This window comes from Trypanosoma cruzi, genomic scaffold (assembly GCF_000209065.1).
Source record: "Trypanosoma cruzi strain CL Brener 1047053516803 genomic scaffold, whole genome shotgun sequence".
Taxonomy (NCBI): domain Eukaryota; phylum Euglenozoa; class Kinetoplastea; order Trypanosomatida; family Trypanosomatidae; genus Trypanosoma; species Trypanosoma cruzi.
Genome location: NW_001849486.1, coordinates 72786 through 90721, shown reverse-complemented (window position 1 = coordinate 90721; position 17936 = coordinate 72786). Strand labels below are relative to the sequence as shown.

Here is a 17936-nt window from a genome sequence, read left to right as displayed (position 1 = left end):
GCCGGGGTGTGTTTTCATTTTTTACATATTGGACCGCGCGCTCTGTTTTTGAGACGGGCGGCGTTGTTAATGATAAATTGAGTTTTATATAACATTTGGAAGTGCATTTGGTTTTAAAGCTTTTTTTTTTTTTAAACCCTGTGTCTGTTATGGATATCTATACTGCATTGTTCTCTTTCTCCATTATTGCTGCGTAGGGTGTTTTTCTATAGTTGAAATGAAAGCGAAGTGCCTGCTATTTGTTCTGGAAATTATTGTAATGGCCTGCGTGGCGCAGGCCGAGACATGTCGCGTTAATACCAGTGATACAGGTGAGTCTATTTCCTTGGAGTATCTTTCAAATTATGGGAATGTTTCGGTTATGCTTGGTGACGTGAAAATTGATCTTGGGGTGAGCTTCTGTTGGCCAAAAAAGTTTAGCGCGTTTGGTGAGGAATGTGACTTTGGGTATATGATTATATACGAGAAGGGTTGTGAGGGTACTTTTACTCATTCAGATAATGTAAGTCTCGAAAATGATACTCTTTTCTTTACTATTCGATCTCCAAATACATTGATGGCGGATGTTTATGTTGAATGCGATGAGTCTATAAATGGTTTACGTGCTTTATCTGCCAATGAGACGGAAATCACGAAATACGTATTTCGTTTTGCGTCCACGACTGTGTGTCCGGGGTATCAACCTCCAGGAAGAGACAAATTCCCGTCAAAAGGTTTTCTTATTACTATTGTTACAGGAATTGTCGGTGTTGTTGTTGTGGCAGCTGCCCTTTTTCAGTGGAAGTCTAGAAGCCCTTCAGTTGAGGATTATAGTCAGCTTATATAGTGTTTTTGGTCATTGATAAAATGAGCTTGTAGAAAATCCTAATTAACTTTTCTTGTTGGCTTTTTGATACTACTTCTTGAAGGTTACGATTGTGTGAGGAACTTAATTTGGAAATCATCTGGATGGATCCATGCCAGTTTACAGTTTTAATACAGTGGTTAGTTTTTTTACTTATATATATATATATATATATATATATATAATTTTGGCCAATGTATATATTTTTCCTTTTTTTTTATTTCTGTGGAGGTGGTCATGCAGCAAAAGTGCGAAGTTCATATTTCAGGGGTGACTTTTTCGTATCTTGTATCCTCGGTTCTGAGTTTGTGTGGTGCTACAAAGCGGAACTACAATTTATTTGGTCATTACGAAGTTCGTGAAGGCGACACTGACAATACAGAAAATTTGTCAGTGTTAGAGGCAATTGTGACAACAGTATTACCTTTGGGAGTGTTACCGCCTGAGGGAGCCACCTTTTTGGGGTATGCGTCGGCTCGAAGATCTGGGCCTCACAAACTTTCCTTTGAGGACACTAGGTTTTTGCTCGGAAAAAAAATTTTGTTTGACACCCAAAGTGAAAGTTTTTCTTCTTCGTACCCTTTATTATTGCTTTTGGTGACATTCCACCCAGACGCATCTCCTTCAACTGGTACAAATACGTTGGAATATTCTGTTATTCAATCAGTATACCCATTCGACTCTGCCAAATACTCCTTTACAAATAAAAATTTCGTTCCGCTGAAGGTTGATAATATGGTTGACTCTCTTTCGGGCTTCATCAGCATTAGTAGTTTAGGGTGTCACAACCCAAGTGATAAGTTGCGTTTGCCTTTTTTCGTGAATCGTCCACGGGTTGCTGAAATTACCTTTGAGCACTCCGTTTCGGAAATGGAAGATGCAAGTAGGAAAATACAGGTGCTTTTCCAACGTCTAACGGACCTGAAAAGGATTCTCTCTGAAAAGAAAGTATCCCATTAATATAAACAAGAAAAATTAAATAATACCAACAGGAATAGCAGATTGATTTTGTTTATATTTTTATATATCTTATGTGAAAGAGCGTCTGTTTGCCCATTTCCCACGGAAAAGCATGCATTTTATTTTTTTGATGATGTTGTTGTTGTTGTTGCTTTAGGTTTAAAAGCAATTTAACAGATGGAATGAAATTGAGTCTCCCACTTGCCAATTATGAAATAACTTCATATGTAACTGTCACCAGAGAAGGTTGGAAATTTCCAAAAAGAAGGGTTTTTTCTTCAGTAGTAGTTTCACCTTCAGGTGAATGGTTTGTGGCAAACGACGAGCTTCAGGCTGTCATCTGCAGCTTTGAGGCTGGAGACAAGTACCGTTTAGATGGGACTCTTCTTTTCCGGCAGTATGGGTTTGACTCATCAATGCTATGCCTGTTAGGGGTTAACGGCACTGTGAGCGATTTTAATTCTCCACGGCCCTCGCTGCCATGCCCGATTTCACTGAAGAACCTGCATCTTACCTACGGTAGCGAAATGGTTCATGTCTCCTTTTCATCCTTTGATGAGGTTGTATTGGTGTCCTCCAATTGTTGTATTGGATGTGTTCAACCTGAAAAGCAAAGACGTGCTTTTATGGGCCATTTTATTTCTTACGGGAAATTGAGTGGTGTTGTTTGTTGTGGCATAGTGCCTAACTCGGCGCTTATGGTTATTTTGACAGGGGAAGGCTTGTGTGGAGTTGTAAACTTTCGTGACAGTGCTCTTTTGAGCATATCGAGGCAGGGGATTTTTTCCGAACTAGGTCTTCCATCTTCTTCCACAGCAATTTGGGGAGTGAAAGCCGATACTATCCGTGTTGTGGTAACCTTTCCACTAAGCCGAAAGGTACATGTCTTTGTGACTTCAACATTGCCGGAGGAAAATGAAGACGAGCATGAAAAAAGTTCTATGAATGTATCTTTGGAATCCCCTTTATGGAACTTGGGCGCCCACTCATACGTAAGAAACTATGGAACATCTTTTGCTGTGGCTTCAGTTTGGCAAAATTTGGTTCAATTTTCGGTTTGGCAAGGTACCACATTATCTGACGCGGTTTTTCTCGAGAATGAAATGAGCGTTCCTTATGTATCTGGTTGCTGGGTGGATGAAGTGTTTGTGGTAACACGCGCAGATGGCATGGCGCTTCCTTTCTCTATCTGTTTGAATGGGGAAGGGAAGGGTGGGATTAATATTGTATCAAACAAACATATTGACCTGACATCTTGTTGCAGTGCAATTTTATTTGGGCAATCTAAGTATTTTATGTTTTTGACGGTAACATGTATGGAATCATTGTGCAACGGTATACCAGAAGCAATTTTTGTTACTGATAGTAACAGCCATAGACGCTTCCTGCAGATGTGTGAGAATAAAATGGAGAAACCCGATGTTTTTCTAATTGATATTGTACCATTTGAGAACGGTATTGCCGTGATCAATGTGAAATGCTCAGGCGAATGCATAGCCTTTTTAACATCTGCTTCTCAGGTCAAATCACAGTTCTTGGCTTATGAAGAAAAAACGGATCAAGTCACTTGTTGTTTACTTTATAAGCGACAAGATATTATTTTCGTTATGGGGTATCAACACGGTGGCATAAATGTATGGCTTTCTGGAGCACCGAAATGTGTCATTCCCATGGTTCACGCAGGGGCTGTGGACAGAATTATTCTTTTGCCTGGGGAAAAAGGGCGCTTAGAAGCAGACTTTGTTTCTGTTTGTACGGAACGTGGAACTGTGGTGATTCATCACTCCGAAACTTTTGAATGCACCCGTATTTTCCAGTCCCCATGTGGTCCTCTTACCAGTCTTATATGGGATTCACAAACCGATTATGTGTATACAGTTTCTGGGAGTGCTGGGAATCTTTGGCATATACCCACATGTCGTTTGGAGCGAGTAATTCATGATGTCTCAGCGATATCTGAAGGTCCGGAGCGACGAAACCTGCTAACTTCTCCAAAGATCGGCCCTGTCATAATTGACCGAATTGCCATTTGTGGAAGAATTCACTTTTCATTGATAGTGAATGTTCTTCCTCTCATAGATACCTTGACTCAACGAGATGCATATGGCGCGCCTCTGGCATGTCGATTGGCTTTGTCCATCCTCTTTTCTGGCTTTAATTGTTTGGATTCCAAAATTCATGACCTGCTTGGTTTACCCGAAAGAGGGTTCAATGGAGGCAGTTTTTCCGTCTGTACCGTCTCTGCGGAGCAGTCTGCGAAGTATCTTCTTGCGGTTGTTCTTCTTACAAAAGCGCTTAAACCTTCTACAGGGTTAAAGTATTTGATTTCTACGTCAGAAGTTAAGGCACTGAGTGATACACTCGTGAGATCAGGGCTTATTGAACAGTCACCAATACCGGAAAGGCTTATTATTCAAGCCCTTTCTCTTCTTTTAGAGGTTTCTGATCCGGCTAAAAAAGCCATTCGTTTATGCATAAAGGCGGCAAGCGAAGAAATGACGTCGCAACAATTAATAAAACTATTTAAAAATCTACTCAGCATGTCGTCAGAAGAGTTATCGATCCGTCATTGGTTCAGCGTTTCAACTAGACTTAGTGAAATAGATGTGTGGTGCTATGGATTCTTCGTCCGAATGGCCTTTTTGGGCGACATGCCGCGTAGCGATGGAATTATTTGGAAATGCGTTTTAGAGAGCTTTGGATCCGATACTTCTCGTTTGGCAGAGGTGTTGAACATGCAAGGGAATAAAAAATGCGTACTTTTGTTGCTTCAGACTCTTAGGGAATATTATCAGGAATTGTCAAAAACCTTGGTAATCGATTCTACACCCGTTGTGGATGCTGTTGCCACTTTAGCGTTTGAGGGAGAGAAGAACAACGGCGCGCTTGCCATTAAAACTCTCATGAGCATCGCCAGTGTTGAAGGAAATGATTTTATTGAAAGTCGTTTGAAGGGGTGGTACGAACAAAAGCGCTCATGGAGACCCCGCATCATTGCCTTTTTTGGTGCGCTCATTGAGTTCGCGCCACTCCAATCGTATCATTCCCTTCCAACCATAATGGAATTTCTTCTTCGAGCTCTTGACCCTCACAACCCTAACAAAGATGAAAGAAAGTCGTGCTTGTTGCCTGTAACACAGGTAGTTCGACGTGCTGTAGATTATTTACCGAATGTTTCTTTTCAGCAGCATCTGCAATATTTGGCTGTTGGCTACAATGACGGTATCGTGCGGGTTATTAACATGAAAACAACTGGCATTGTCGCTTCATTTGTTTCACACCCGGAGAAAATCTTATGTGTTGCTTACAGCAGCAACCACTCCGGGCACGACATTGCAGTCCTGAGTGAAAAAATGAAAAACATAAAAATATGGCATGCAAGTCGTCCTGTGGGTTTGATGGGTATTATTTTTGCAGGTCAAATGCCCGAGTTTCGATTGAAATTCGTCGTTGATATTCCAGAAATTGACAGTGCGGAGTCCAGGGAACGTCCAGATCTCTTTTCGATGATAACCAAATGTAGATTACGATGGCTTTCTCCACATTGTGTAGAGCTGAGTTCTCCATGGCATGACAGGATTCAGTTGACAGTGGATTAAGACTTTCTAGCTCGGTGTTAAAGCGGTTTGCTGCACAACCTTCTTTTTTTATTTGTGTGCACACGACAACAAATTGCGTTTCCCACTCTTAAGTATTTTTTTGTTTTTTGCATTTGTTGTTGTTATCTATTTATTTATTTATTTTGTCTACTTGTGTGTGTATGTGTTTTCTGACCTAGTCGACTTTTTTCTTTTTTGTTCTTTTCAAGAGGGGAGAATGTTGGAGGTACGGGAGCTGCCTTGGATGGCTCGTTTGGCGAACCATATTCTCACGCCAGGCTCTGCGCTGTCACCAGCGGTGTGGATTACTTTTAATGTTGTGATGGCTGCGCTCCTCTTCTGCTGGCTATCGTTGGTCTTCACCATGCCGGACAATATTCACATATGGACGTTTGGTTTCCTTGGATCCGGCTTGGCTTTTTCGACAAACTGGCTGTTTAAAGAGATTTTTAACCGTGAATCGGCTGATGAGAAGAGACAAGAGGAATCCGTATCCAACACGGTGGAATTGCATGAAAAGAAGGAGGATTAAGAAAGTGGAGGGAGCCGATAAAATTGAGAATGAGTTGGGAGGCGTCACCGTGACGAGAGGCGGGAATTGTGGCCTAACTTTATTGTTATTACGCTGAACACGACAATAAATGTGATGTTGCCATATACATATATGGGGGGTCAAACAGTAATTAAAAAACAAGGAAAGAGGTAGGGCGAACGACACGTGTTTTTTTTTTTTTTTTTTTTTTGTGGAGGAGGTGATGAATTCTTATTTGCGCGTGCGTGTTTCCTTTCTGTTGGTAGGGTTAGTGTTGCCACAAAGATGGTCATCCCCCCCCCCCCCAAAAAAAAAAAAAGTGTGATGGAGGGTAAGGGATATGGAGGGGGTGGCGTCCTTTTATTGATGCCATTTAGAATTGTTTGTGAGTCAACATGCTCTTTTTGCACCTTAAAATGTCTTTTTTTTTTTCTTTGCTTACAGTGGTTATGATGTTGGCCACGGCAAAGTGTCTTCCAAAAGCTCTCTCGCCGTACGCAAAAGCATTAAGGCATGTTGCTCTTAGGGGTGCAGTGGCCTTTGGGCCAAGCGCTAAGGAAATGGAGTTGGATATGTATCGAAAAGGCACGCTGCCCCCCGACTACCGCCCTCCAGTGCAAGGAAAATGGGATGACACCATTGAGCGCTGGGCGTACGCCTGGCAGTTTCCAGCCGAAGAAGAGCAAGAGGATATTGTGGGCGCCGTGGAACGCAACTCTTCAGGCATGCAGGCCTTGTTAGAGTTTGGTAATAGGTTATTACAATCACCGCCATCCGCGCAGCCGCATTCGGGGAAGTATTCCAAAGTTTATCCCCCAATTACTGGTGGGCCAAATAATGGCTTAACAGGGCTAATTTCGCACTCCTCTAATTACGAACACTTGGAGCAGGCTGTATCGGAGCTCATAATATCAAGCGATACGGAATCTTTTTTGCATGACACGATGACTGCAGCAGAGCTTTCAGCAAGAGCCGACGTCCCAGTGGCGTACATCGACGATAACTCCGAGTTAAGTAACGCCAGCAAGGAGCTTGCATGCATATTGGAAGAATTTGGTTTGGAATATACGGAAGATGGTTTGATCACTGTGATCTCTGCCCTTTCACAGCAGCAATACTCATCAATGAGTCGGGCAATTTTTGATTTTGCGTGTACCGTTGGATTGGGTCCTTCTGCGGAGTTGTATAAGGCTTTAATGAGACATGCTTCTCGAAGGGGCGACGTGAATGAGTCGATGGCCCTCATAGAAGAAATGAAGGCGAAGGGAATAACACCACGTATTGGCAATTGGCATGAACTTATGCGTGCTTTTCACCAGGCGAACGACTACCCCGCTGTGAGTCAAATTGTGGATAACATGAAGATGTACGCCAATATCGAACCAAATGAAGTAACGTTTGCTCTTCAGCTGAAGGCTCTTGCCAAGGATTCTTCCCAAATGAACTCCCTCGCCGAGTCAATCCAGCTCTTTGATCAAATGGAGAATGTGTATGGTTTTATTGCATCGCGTCCCCATTACGACGCAATGATGTATCATTTGAGTCAGAGTCCCAAACCAGAAATGCGACTTCGTTGTGAAGAGCTGGCACATAAAATGGAACTTATGGGTATTGTTTGGAATGCCAACACGTACCTCAATCTCATCCGATCCGCTCAAGTAGTGGGAGACATTTCAGCCGTGGAGAAGTATCTAAGTAAAATGCGAGATGACGGAATTGTTGTGGGCATTACACACCTGTCCTGGGCTATTCAAGCACATGCACAAAGTATTATCCGTCTCGACTATGCTGCGATGAGGGAGAAGTCTGAAGACCCTCTTCCTATATGGCTTGAGCACCTTGAAACATGTTTTGGCATTTACGAATTGGTTGTCCGACGTGGATGGACGATGCAATTGCCGTTTGTCAATGCGCTTCTTCGCTTGTGTTGCCAGACTACAATGTTGGCCATGGAGCACTCGCCAGACCAAACAACGACGATTGGGCGATTTGAAGAGCAGTCTAACAAGATATGGAACCAAACATTTGAAGAATGGCATCTTAAAAAGGACGTTTACAGCTATGAATGCTATATTGCCCTTTTGGCGCATCAACAGCGTATTGATGAGGCAGAAAAACTTTTTCAAGAAATGGTACTAAAGGAAGATTTGACCCCTTCTAAAAGGACGTACGATTGCCTCATTTTTATGCACCTGTCGTCCGGTGAGGAGGGAGGAACAGCAAGGGCCCTTCGGTACTTGGAGGCCATGGAGCGCGCTGGCATTCAAATTAGACCGTCGCTCCTGAAGAAGATTGTTCGCGTAAATAATGCCGCAGGTTACAAACGCGATATGAAGCGGCGTGCACGGCGCATCATGCAGGCCAGAGAAGAGTACTTTGCAAGAAAGGAGCAGAACATTGGTTTTAATGAGGACGCGCCTTCATCGTCAGTATCGTCAAAAGCGGATGTTGATTCAGAAGGCAATTCTGTTCTTACACCCCTACCGATTTCGGCGTCTTCCACACTTGCCTGGTGGGAACAATGGAAAAGGGAGACAGCGAGCAAACATGAGCTGTTTGCTGAGGAGAACACAGATGGCACCCCAAAGGGCGAGACTTTTGATGAGAAAAATGAGGCACTAAGGCAGCTTGGAATAAACTCTGCATTTCCGACCAAGGATCATCTCCCGCGTCTCGACAGGCAAAAGATACTGCCTCAGATTCGTTCAGAAGAAGGGGAAATGGCTGGCAGCCTTTGGGCAATGGACGGTGGAGAGTTTTCGTACCCGAAGGACGGTGGAGGGCCGCAGGGGTGGGGTATACGACTTTGGCGTGAGCGACAAGTCGTCAAGCAGGAGTATCAAAAAGTTATTGATGGATCCCAGCCAGTGCCGCAGCTCTCAGCCATTGGAAATGCAGTTCGAACGACTAGCACCCAGTTGGAAATTGAGAAGAGTGGCGCACGCACACCAGGGGAACTATCGGACCATCATCAATTTCCGCATCATTGCTTTGATAGCGGGGCGTTAAAACCACCGTTGGAGACGGCAGCGCCCGTTCCTCTTTCTGGAGAACTGGTTTGGCAAGGAGAGTCCCGTGACAATTTGGCACCTTACAAGTCTGATGAGGAAATAGCTCTAGAAAACGACAATACATTCTTCTCGGACTTGTCTGAAGAGGCCGAAAAGAAGATGGACGCCTCAGTGATGGCCATTCAGAAGAGGGAGGAGAATGCACTGGAGATCAAAGGAAAAGGTGTGACCCGACGCTCCAAGTACGATTATCTGGAAAAATGGCGAGAGATGTACCGTCATGGTACTCTTGAGGTTCCTGAAGGACCGACATTGCGTTTTGGCCGTAGTCCAGACGATCACAAGGATACAATGGCAGCTCTGGTACGTGAATGGTATTTGAGAAACAGAAAAACTCCGGCTACTTTAGAGGACCTTCAACGGTGGGAGAGCGATTCACAACGAGAGAAGGAGGCCTCCATCTCAAGAAAGGCCCTAAAAAAAAGAAAGCGGATAAGGAGTCATCACAAAGGGGAGTAATAAAATATAAATACAGATATAGAACAACATGGGGTTTATGCGAGGAGGGAAAAATATTTTAAAAAAATATATTTTGCGGGGATTCTCTGTTTAATTTATCTAGTAGTATGGGGCTTAAGTTCTTTGACTTTTATTTTATTTTCCTTTGAGTTCAAGAATTAAGCATGCGGGAATCCACTAATAAGGCTGAGGATGTGGCGGCCGCAGGGGCCTCATTACTTGCTCAGTATCCTCCACGGAAAGGCAGGATGATCCTCGATAACATTGTGACACTCTGTAAATATAGAGATGCGGAGGCTGTTTTAAACATAATCTACAGACAAGTAAGCCCAGTGGATACTCCATGGCCTGTTCTACAGTGTCCATCTGCGGCGACGCAATGGCTTTCTGCAACTCCTCATTATTTTATAGCATTTGAGTATAACCGAATGGGAGACAGTTATCGTTGTCCACTCTGTAATAAATACGTTTCTGGCGATAAGTTTGTTAGTTTTCCTCTTGGGAGTTCAGGATTGCTTCGCCAAATGGAGTCAGCTGCAAATCGTGTTTTTGTAGAATATGCCGAACTCTATTACGGAAAAGAATCAACGGCTTCAGTGTACACATGGGAATGTGACCCGGCCAACACAGAAAGCAAGATGGGCCTTGCCGTGATGATAAAGCACCGTGCCAAATCCCCAAATGGCAATCGTCCAGGTCATTTCTCTTTACGCGAAAAGCGTGGCGTTTGGCAAAGTGCTCATGTGGGTATTGTGGACATTTCATCCGGCGCATATTATTTTCAGAGTTCATTTTATATGGATGCGTTTGTCCCACTTGGCTCATTGCCAAATAAACCAGATGCTGTGGGAAGGTTCAACGGGAGTGTTGCTTCGAGACTGTTTAGCTTTGAGTCTCGTGAGGCGATTGCCACGCCAGACCTTGACGGCCTGATAGCCTCCATTGGGGAGCAGGTGCAGTTGACGGAAAACAGTTTTTACGGCCGTCTTTTTGAGATTTATTTTAGCAAGGCGCAGTTTGTTGCAGAGGGCATGCGGGTCATTCCCCAATCAACGTTGTTTTTACCACCCCAAAGCCGCTGGAAGGAACAACCTGCAGCATCCAGGGTAACTGAGGAGAGTTCACAACAGGCAGATGTTCACGTTATCGGGCAAACATCTGACACAAATGCGATGACGCACTCTGGAGCTGTACGACTGGATTACCAGTTCGCTGAAGGGAGCGAGGAAATAGCGTCACCTTTGCCGAGGGGAAAGGAGAGCACCGTCGTCGATGACTGGAAAGAGGCGTACGACGATGATGGAAACCGTTATTACTACAACGAAGTCACTGGAGAAACCGCATGGGAAAAGCCAGATGTGGGAAAACTTGTCTTGGATATATTACGGAATTTACACTTAATGCACTCGCCGGACAAATACTACCGGCGACTAAAGAAATACTTTAGGCAGTACGAAACGGAACTCAACATCGATACCTTTTATTCACTGACGAATGAAGACCAGATGCTTGAGCTCGATGACGGTTCAACGATGACTGCGTTGGAGTATATCGTCCCTGCCTACGGTGACAGGCGAAAGATTGAAGTGTATATTGCACAGAATGCTAGAAAAGATGCATGATGCCTTGCTTGCTTCAACATTCACAAGAATATTTCTTGTCCCTCCTGATTTGTCACATCTTCCAAACCAAAAAAGGAGAAAAAAAACGTTTCTTATGCACCCCTGTGTAGCAATCCATAGACTTCATGTGATTTCCCACTGTACTGTTTCTACTTCACATTTTTTCTTTTTTTTTTACTTTTCCGGTTAGAAATGAACAATATTAACGTTTTGATTTCCGCTGTGCAGCCCGAAGTCGTGCAGTGGCGTCGCCACATTCACGAGAACCCCTATCTGGCCTACGAGGAGCAGCCGACCGCAGACTACGTGGCGAGCGTCCTCACGGCAATGCCGGCACCCCTTGAGATACGGCGACTGACGCCGAACAGTGTTATCGCTGACCTCCGCGGAGGAGCCGGAGAGGGACCCATTTACGCACTGCGTGCTGACATGGATGCGCTTCCATTGCAGGAAGAGAGTGGCGAGCCTTTTAGCTCGAAGCGGCCTGGCGTGATGCATGCCTGCGGTCACGATGCACACACAGCTATGCTGCTTGGAGCCGTGAAGGTTCTGTGCCAAGTGAAGGACAAGATTCGTGGCACAGTTCGGTTTATCTTCCAGCACGCGGAGGAGGTGATTCCGAGTGGTGCAAAGCAGCTTGTACAACTTGGTGTGCTTGAGGGCGTTAAAATGATTTTTGGATTACATGTCTCAGCAGCCACACCAGCTGGCAAAATATCTACTCGTTCTGGTACACTTTACGGGGCCTGTAATGACTTTGACATCGTGATCAAGGGTGCTGGTGGGCATGCATCCCAGCCGGAGCTGTGTACCGACCCCATCGTGATTGCCGCCGAAGTGGTCATGGGCCTGCAGACAATTGTGTCGCGTCGCATCGGGGCACTGACGGCTCCAGTTCTCAGCGTGACGACATTTCACGGTGGAACGGGAAGCTACAACGTGATACCCGACACGGCGCACCTTCGGGGTACGCTGCGTTGCCTGGACCGTGATGTACAGGCACTTGTTCCTGGTTTGATGGAAGAGATTGTTGCCGGGATTGCGAAGGCGCATGGAGCTCAGCATGAGATCAGTTGGCTGGAGCCCAACATTGTAACGTACAACGACCACGCGGCATTTCTGATTGCGAAGGATGTTATATCAGAATTTGTTGGAGCGGACGCGTTTCTTGAGAAGGAGCAACCTTTGTTTGGCGTTGAAGATTTTTCCGAGTACGTTGCCAAGACACCGGGTTGTTTTTGCCTTTTGGGAATCCGCGACGAGGCTTCTTGCTCGGTTTACACGGAACACAGTTCTAAGTTCAAGGTGTACGAAAAAGCTCTTGAACATGGCGTGCAAATGCATGTGGGTTTCATTGTGAAGCTTTTGATGCGGAGTACTTAGATAGTAACTATATTTATGACGTTATGTCTCGAAAAAATAACTGTTAACAAGGGGAAATGAATATTTTTTTTAGGAGCTTGTGAAAAGAAGGATCGCGGGATAGCTGGCTAACTTAATTAATGTATGTGTATATCCCGATAAATGAAGGCACTCTTTATGATACTTTTTACCGTATGAATCTTTTGGGAAGAACGCGACTTTGTAGGGGCAGGGAGCCGATAGAGGTCGGATAATATTTTTAATTTTATTTTGCCATCCCACCCACCCCCTTGATTCCCACCACGCGGTGGTCTCTTGTGGTTGGAGGACCCCAAAGTCTGCCACTTCGTAAGTAATAATATTCAAATCCCAACTGAGGACAAAGGACCATGCTGGTGGTCCACAGAATTCTATATATTGAATGAGAATAAAACATTGAAGCAATTAACTAACGAACCTTTTTTCCTAACTTGTTTGGTTTCCGTAGATTTTTAGGATCCGGCCAGCTGCCCGGAAGATTATTCTTTTTTTTTGTCCCAAGGATTCCAGAACTGCGTAGTCATCTCCGGCACGGCACCTGGCGGCTGGGATGGGCAGTTAATGACACATTACACTTGCATAAGGGTGCGGGAGATAAGACAGCCAGAATTTCTGCAGTGGCGTCGCCACATTCACGAGAACCCCTATCTGGCCTACGAGGAGCAGCCGACCGCAGACTACGTGGCGAGCGTCCTCACGGCAATGCCGGCACCCCTTGAGATACGGCGACTGACGCCGAACAGTGTTATCGCTGACCTCCGCGGAGGAGCCGGAGAGGGACCCATTTACGCACTGCGTGCTGACATGGATGCGCTTCCATTGCAGGAAGAGAGTGGCGAGCCTTTTAGCTCGAAGCGGCCTGGTTGGACTAAGGGACGTTAAGATGTCTGTTGAGCGTTCGTTCCCTTTCACATAATTCCTTTTGGATAGAAGTGTGAGCGCAACTAGGGAGTCCCAACGGTTCCTTGAGAATATTTGGTATTTGTTATATTTTTTGTTGTTGTTGTCGTTGTCAAAAGAAAAATCATCCTGCATTATTACTATTGGCGTACAGAATTTTTAAACTACCATGAGGAAGCAAACTTTACCGGCATCATTTACTCTTGCGTGCGCTTCCCCTTTTGACTGATTTGGGCTGTCTTTGAGGGCAGAATGGGGATTTGTTACCCCATTTCAGAAGAAACACATTGAGAATTGGTCAGCTGGCGTGGCATTAAGATTGAGTTTGAAAAATTCCTCTTTTCATGACGGTGTTCGAAGTTCATGTGAAACGATATACTTGTTCTCCCATTCTCATTGGCACATCGTGTGACATTTTTCTATTGAACAGTTGGAGGGGGAGTTTGAATGGCACTTGTGCTCTGCCAAGCGCATCATAAGAACGGAATATCATTTCTTAAAAGGGCAACTACTTGGCCGACACGCCAGTCTCGTTTTTTCCTTACTTTTTCCATTGAGTTATTTCTTTAAAATTAATTTCCTTGCTTCTTTCCCTGTCTATTCTTATTTTTTTCACATTGTGAGAAAGTTTTTTTTTTTGAAAAAAGGTGAGGAATCTATGTCGTTTGTTAACGTTTTGATTTCGGCTGTGCAGCCCGAAGTCGTGCAGTGGCGTCGCCACATTCACGAGAACCCCTATCTGGCCTACGAGGAGCAGCCGACCGCAGACTACGTGGCGAGCGTCCTCACGGCAATGCCGGCACCCCTTGAGATACGGCGACTGACGCCGAACAGTGTTATCGCTGACCTCCGCGGAGGAGCCGGAGAGGGACCCATTTACGCACTGCGTGCTGACATGGATGCGCTTCCATTGCAGGAAGAGAGTGGCGAGCCTTTTAGCTCGAAGCGGCCTGGCGTGATGCATGCCTGCGGTCACGATGCACACACAGCTATGCTGCTTGGAGCCGTGAAGGTTCTGTGCCAAGTGAAGGACAAGATTCGTGGCACAGTTCGGTTTATCTTCCAGCACGCGGAGGAGGTGATTCCGAGTGGTGCAAAGCAGCTTGTACAACTTGGTGTGCTTGAGGGCGTTAAAATGATTTTTGGACTTTCTGTTGATGTCACGAAACCGTCAGGCACGGTTTTTTGTAAAAGTGGCGTGATGATGGGGGCCTGTAATGACTTTGACATCGTGATCAAGGGTGCTGGTGGGCATGCATCCCAGCCGGAGCTGTGTACCGACCCCATCGTGATTGCCGCCGAAGTGGTCATGGGCCTGCAGACAATTGTGTCGCGTCGCATCGGGGCACTGACGGCTCCAGTTCTCAGCGTGACGACATTTCACGGTGGAACGGGAAGCTACAACGTGATACCCGACACGGCGCACCTGCGAGGTACGCTGCGTTGCCTGGACCGTGATGTACAGGCACTTGTTCCCGGTTTGATGGAAGAGATTGTTGCCGGGATTGCGAAGGCGCATGGAGCTCAGCATGAGATCAGTTGGCTGGAGCCCAACATTGTAACGTACAACGACCCGGCGGCCTATGAAATTGTTAGGAATGTTGCGCAGCGGGTAATTGATGGGGTTTCTTTTATTGACCTCTCGACTGCAATGATGGGTGTGGCGGACTTTGCGGAGTATGGGTCTGTAGTACCGGGATGTTTGTTTTGGCTTGGAGTGGGGGATAGTAGTAGGAGCTCCACAAGTAACCACAACTACAGCTCACGGTATTGCATGAGTGAGACGGCCATGGAAGGGGGTGTCAAAATGCATGTGGGGTTGGTGGCCGCACTGTCTATGTCGGATGGAACTTTTGCTGGTTAGGGCGTTTTATTCCGTTCCTTCTCTTAATTTCATCCGCATAGCTTCATTCACGGGAAGTGGTTTTTTCTCTCTCTCTCTCTCTCTCTGTGTGTGTGTGTGTGTGTGGTGTGTCTATTTTTCCGGCTGTACTTTGACCGCATCCATTCTTCTTTTTTTCTGTGTGTGTGTGTGCGTTTCCTCATAAATATATATATATATATATATATATATATATATATATATATATATATATATATATATACTGTTGTTGGGGGATCGGTTTGCTGTTGAATAAATGAACTTAATAAAATGAACGCATGGTTTCATCGTGCTGCTGTGCTGTGATGGTGCCTGTTTCTTGTAGAAGCCGCTGGGGGTGATTGGGTGACCTTATAGGATTACGTAGATGATGTCGCGACTGGTGGAAATTCTCTGTTGTTTATTTATTTATTGAGTGATATTTTAAGAGGAAAAGTTGGAAGACAGAAAGAGTGCAGTTGTTTTTTTTTTTTTTTTTGCCCCGCTCTTACGGCGACGGCTCTTCACGAGGAGAAGCCCCTGACGGTTACGGGGGCCTTTTAATGACTGCCACTTCGAGAGTTAACAGAGACTCCGGTTATCATGAGCATAAGTTCTTGGGAATTGTTTGTGGATGGCTGTGGGATGGCTTTTCATTGAGTCGTGGGGGGATGTTGGATGCGGCGAGAGAAACTGTCATTTTTTTTTTCTTTCTTTCTCTCTTGCTCTCCCTACAGGAATAAGGGAAAAGGCCTCGGCCAGACGCGCATTTTGTTTTATTTAGTGCCGTTGTGACTCATGTCGTTGGTGATGCGGGCGCTTTTTTCTTCCACCCTTGCATGTCGAGGCGGAGGTTTTTCAAACTCCATTGTGCGCCGCCTTTTGCTGTCGGAGGCGTCGATGAGGTCCGCCTTTCGCCGCACCTGTGCCGCAGAGGGTCTGGGAGTACACGAGGGCGTGGCGGAAGATGTGTTGGCGTCTGCCATTGTCGATCCCGGGGTGCTTTCACTGGAGGACGCCAAAGCCCAGTTGCGATCATCGCCTGCCTTCAGAATTGACGCTGGTGTCGTTTACATGGCAACGGAGGGTGACTGCATGCGAAGTCAGGTGGAGTCGATGCTCCTAAAAGTGGCAACGAAAATCCCCTTGTCTGGGGTGAGTGGCTCGCAACTGCAGGCAATACTGGAGGATGAGGTGCCTCACTTTCAGCCTTCTCTTGTGGGGGCGCTTTCCTTCAAGGATGCGATTCAAAGCTACCCCCATATATTTCTTGTGGAGTCGGACCCCACAGGGAAGTGGAAAGTCAAGTCGGCCACCAGTGCGCCTCCCGATGCACCCACGGGTAAGCGTGGGCCGCTTGGTATCGTCGATTTCTGTCGTAGGCGAGCGCTGATGGGCCATCACGGTGCCTACACACCTCTGCGTCTCGCCATGCAAAAAACGGGTATCACAGAGAAGGATGTGCTGAAACAGCTGGTAACGAATGCGGAGGTCTCAAATGTCCTGCAAGTGAAGCTGTCAGTGCGATTAAGGCCGAAGCGGCTTCCCATCAATGCCTTTTGTTTTATCGACGGGGATGAAATTGGCCCTAACGTCGTGGAATCAATGGGGAAGGGATTAACTCTTTCGAGTAAATCCACTTACGTTGTGGCACGGCACCCGATTTTCCCGAAGCACAGCAACAATGACATCATTGTGCCGGAGGATATGCCCACCTATGCTGTTTTGGAGTCGAAGGCCAGGGAACTCATGCTTCGTCAGACTGTTATTCTTCAAGACGTCATATACATGTGCTCGTCCAGCCAGTTTACATTGTATGCGGAACATGTGGCCAAAATGAATGTGTTCCCAGATGCAGACGTGTACGTGTGTTGTCCGAGTAGGGTAAAGCTTGTGGCTGAAAAGCAGCACGTTCCATTGTGAGGCCATCTTTCTGCAACGCAACTTTTTAAAATTACTTGTGTTTGTTTATTTATTTATTTTTTGGTTTGTGGTGTGTGAAGCGGCGGGGGAGGAAATTTTGCGAGATCTCTTCTTTGGCTGTCTTTGCCACTGTTCCATTTTTTTCTTTTGTCATACGGGCCGGTCTGGGACTTTTTTTTTTTTTTTTTTCACCTCTCCAAGAAATATTTTATTACATCAACGATGCTGCGGCGCCACTTTCAGCTGTTTCTTCGTAGGACGCCCCTGTGGCTTGCTGACGATGGTTCTTCTCTTTTTGAGCGTTACACAGAAATTGAGAACTCTAACGAACGACGGATGAGTGCACTGAAGGCATGCGGAATGTTTGACGATGAGTGGATTGCCACAGAGAAGGTTCATGGCGCAAACTTTGGGATTTACTCCATCGAAGGTGAGAAAACCATACGTTACGCGAAAAGAAGCGGTATTATGCCTCCCACTGAGCATTTCTTTGGCTATCATATGTTGGTACCGCAGTTGCAGCAGTACATCACCGTCACCCGTGAGATGCTCTGTGACAAGTTGCAGAAGAAGTTGCACACCGTTCTTATAAACGGCGAGTTGTTTGGGGGGAAGTACGACCACCCAAGTCTTCAAAAGACGCGAAAAACGGTTATGGTGGCAGGTAAACCCCGGACAATTAGTGCCGTGCAGACGGATTCGTTTCCTCAGTACAGTCCTGATCTTCATTTTTATGCATTTGACATCAAATATAAGGAGACTAA

General features: G+C 45.7%; 11 protein-coding genes across 11 annotated transcripts, besides 10 other annotated features; all 11 read left to right on the top strand.

Annotated features, from left to right (window-relative positions):
* Positions 1–17936: part of a sequence feature (heterozygous, non-Esmeraldo-like haplotype) that runs on past the window's edge.
* On the top strand, positions 218–826 carry Tc00.1047053506975.70 (uncharacterized protein; the record flags this gene model as incomplete). Its single annotated transcript, XM_808521.1, has 1 exon — positions 218–826. One exon carries the CDS (start codon positions 218–220, stop codon positions 824–826), a length of 609 nt encoding a protein of 202 aa, XP_813614.1.
* Positions 999–1028: a microsatellite.
* On the top strand, positions 1082–1804 carry Tc00.1047053506975.69 (hypothetical protein, conserved; the record flags this gene model as incomplete). The annotated part of the gene is made up of 1 exon (XM_808526.1): positions 1082–1804. The coding sequence occupies one exon, from the start codon at positions 1082–1084 to the stop codon at positions 1802–1804; it is 723 nt and encodes a 240-aa protein (XP_813619.1).
* Positions 1987–5403, top strand: Tc00.1047053506975.66 (hypothetical protein, conserved; the record flags this gene model as incomplete). The annotated part of the gene is made up of 1 exon (XM_808525.1): positions 1987–5403. One exon carries the CDS (start codon positions 1987–1989, stop codon positions 5401–5403), a length of 3417 nt encoding a protein of 1138 aa, XP_813618.1.
* Positions 5497–5572: a microsatellite.
* Tc00.1047053506975.63 (hypothetical protein, conserved) lies at positions 5621–5935 on the top strand (the record flags this gene model as incomplete). Its single annotated transcript, XM_808524.1, has 1 exon — positions 5621–5935. The coding sequence occupies one exon, from the start codon at positions 5621–5623 to the stop codon at positions 5933–5935; it is 315 nt and encodes a 104-aa protein (XP_813617.1).
* Positions 6125–6146: a microsatellite.
* Tc00.1047053506975.60 (hypothetical protein, conserved) lies at positions 6331–9465 on the top strand (the record flags this gene model as incomplete). Its single annotated transcript, XM_808520.1, has 1 exon — positions 6331–9465. The coding sequence occupies one exon, from the start codon at positions 6331–6333 to the stop codon at positions 9463–9465; it is 3135 nt and encodes a 1044-aa protein (XP_813613.1).
* Positions 9515–9540: a sequence feature (AT_rich).
* On the top strand, positions 9630–11087 carry Tc00.1047053506975.49 (F-actin capping protein beta subunit, putative; the record flags this gene model as incomplete). The annotated part of the gene is made up of 1 exon (XM_808529.1): positions 9630–11087. The coding sequence occupies one exon, from the start codon at positions 9630–9632 to the stop codon at positions 11085–11087; it is 1458 nt and encodes a 485-aa protein (XP_813622.1).
* Positions 11280–12470, top strand: Tc00.1047053506975.40 (aminoacylase, putative; the record flags this gene model as incomplete). The annotated part of the gene is made up of 1 exon (XM_808519.1): positions 11280–12470. One exon carries the CDS (start codon positions 11280–11282, stop codon positions 12468–12470), a length of 1191 nt encoding a protein of 396 aa, XP_813612.1.
* Positions 12542–12972: a mobile genetic element.
* Positions 12700–12721: a sequence feature (AT_rich).
* On the top strand, positions 13050–13370 carry Tc00.1047053506975.34 (aminoacylase, putative; the record flags this gene model as incomplete). The annotated part of the gene is made up of 1 exon (XM_808527.1): positions 13050–13370. The coding sequence occupies one exon, from the start codon at positions 13050–13052 to the stop codon at positions 13368–13370; it is 321 nt and encodes a 106-aa protein (XP_813620.1).
* Tc00.1047053506975.30 (aminoacylase, putative) lies at positions 14047–15252 on the top strand (the record flags this gene model as incomplete). The annotated part of the gene is made up of 1 exon (XM_808518.1): positions 14047–15252. One exon carries the CDS (start codon positions 14047–14049, stop codon positions 15250–15252), a length of 1206 nt encoding a protein of 401 aa, XP_813611.1.
* Positions 15318–15338: a microsatellite.
* Positions 15338–15363: a microsatellite.
* Positions 15433–15493: a microsatellite.
* Tc00.1047053506975.20 (hypothetical protein, conserved) lies at positions 16048–17172 on the top strand (the record flags this gene model as incomplete). Its single annotated transcript, XM_808517.1, has 1 exon — positions 16048–17172. The coding sequence occupies one exon, from the start codon at positions 16048–16050 to the stop codon at positions 17170–17172; it is 1125 nt and encodes a 374-aa protein (XP_813610.1).
* Tc00.1047053506975.9 (REL2, putative) lies at positions 17395–17936 on the top strand (the record flags this gene model as incomplete). The annotated part of the gene is made up of 1 exon (XM_808528.1): positions 17395–17936. A coding segment is annotated over one exon (542 nt), but the record flags the coding sequence as incomplete, so codon positions are not given.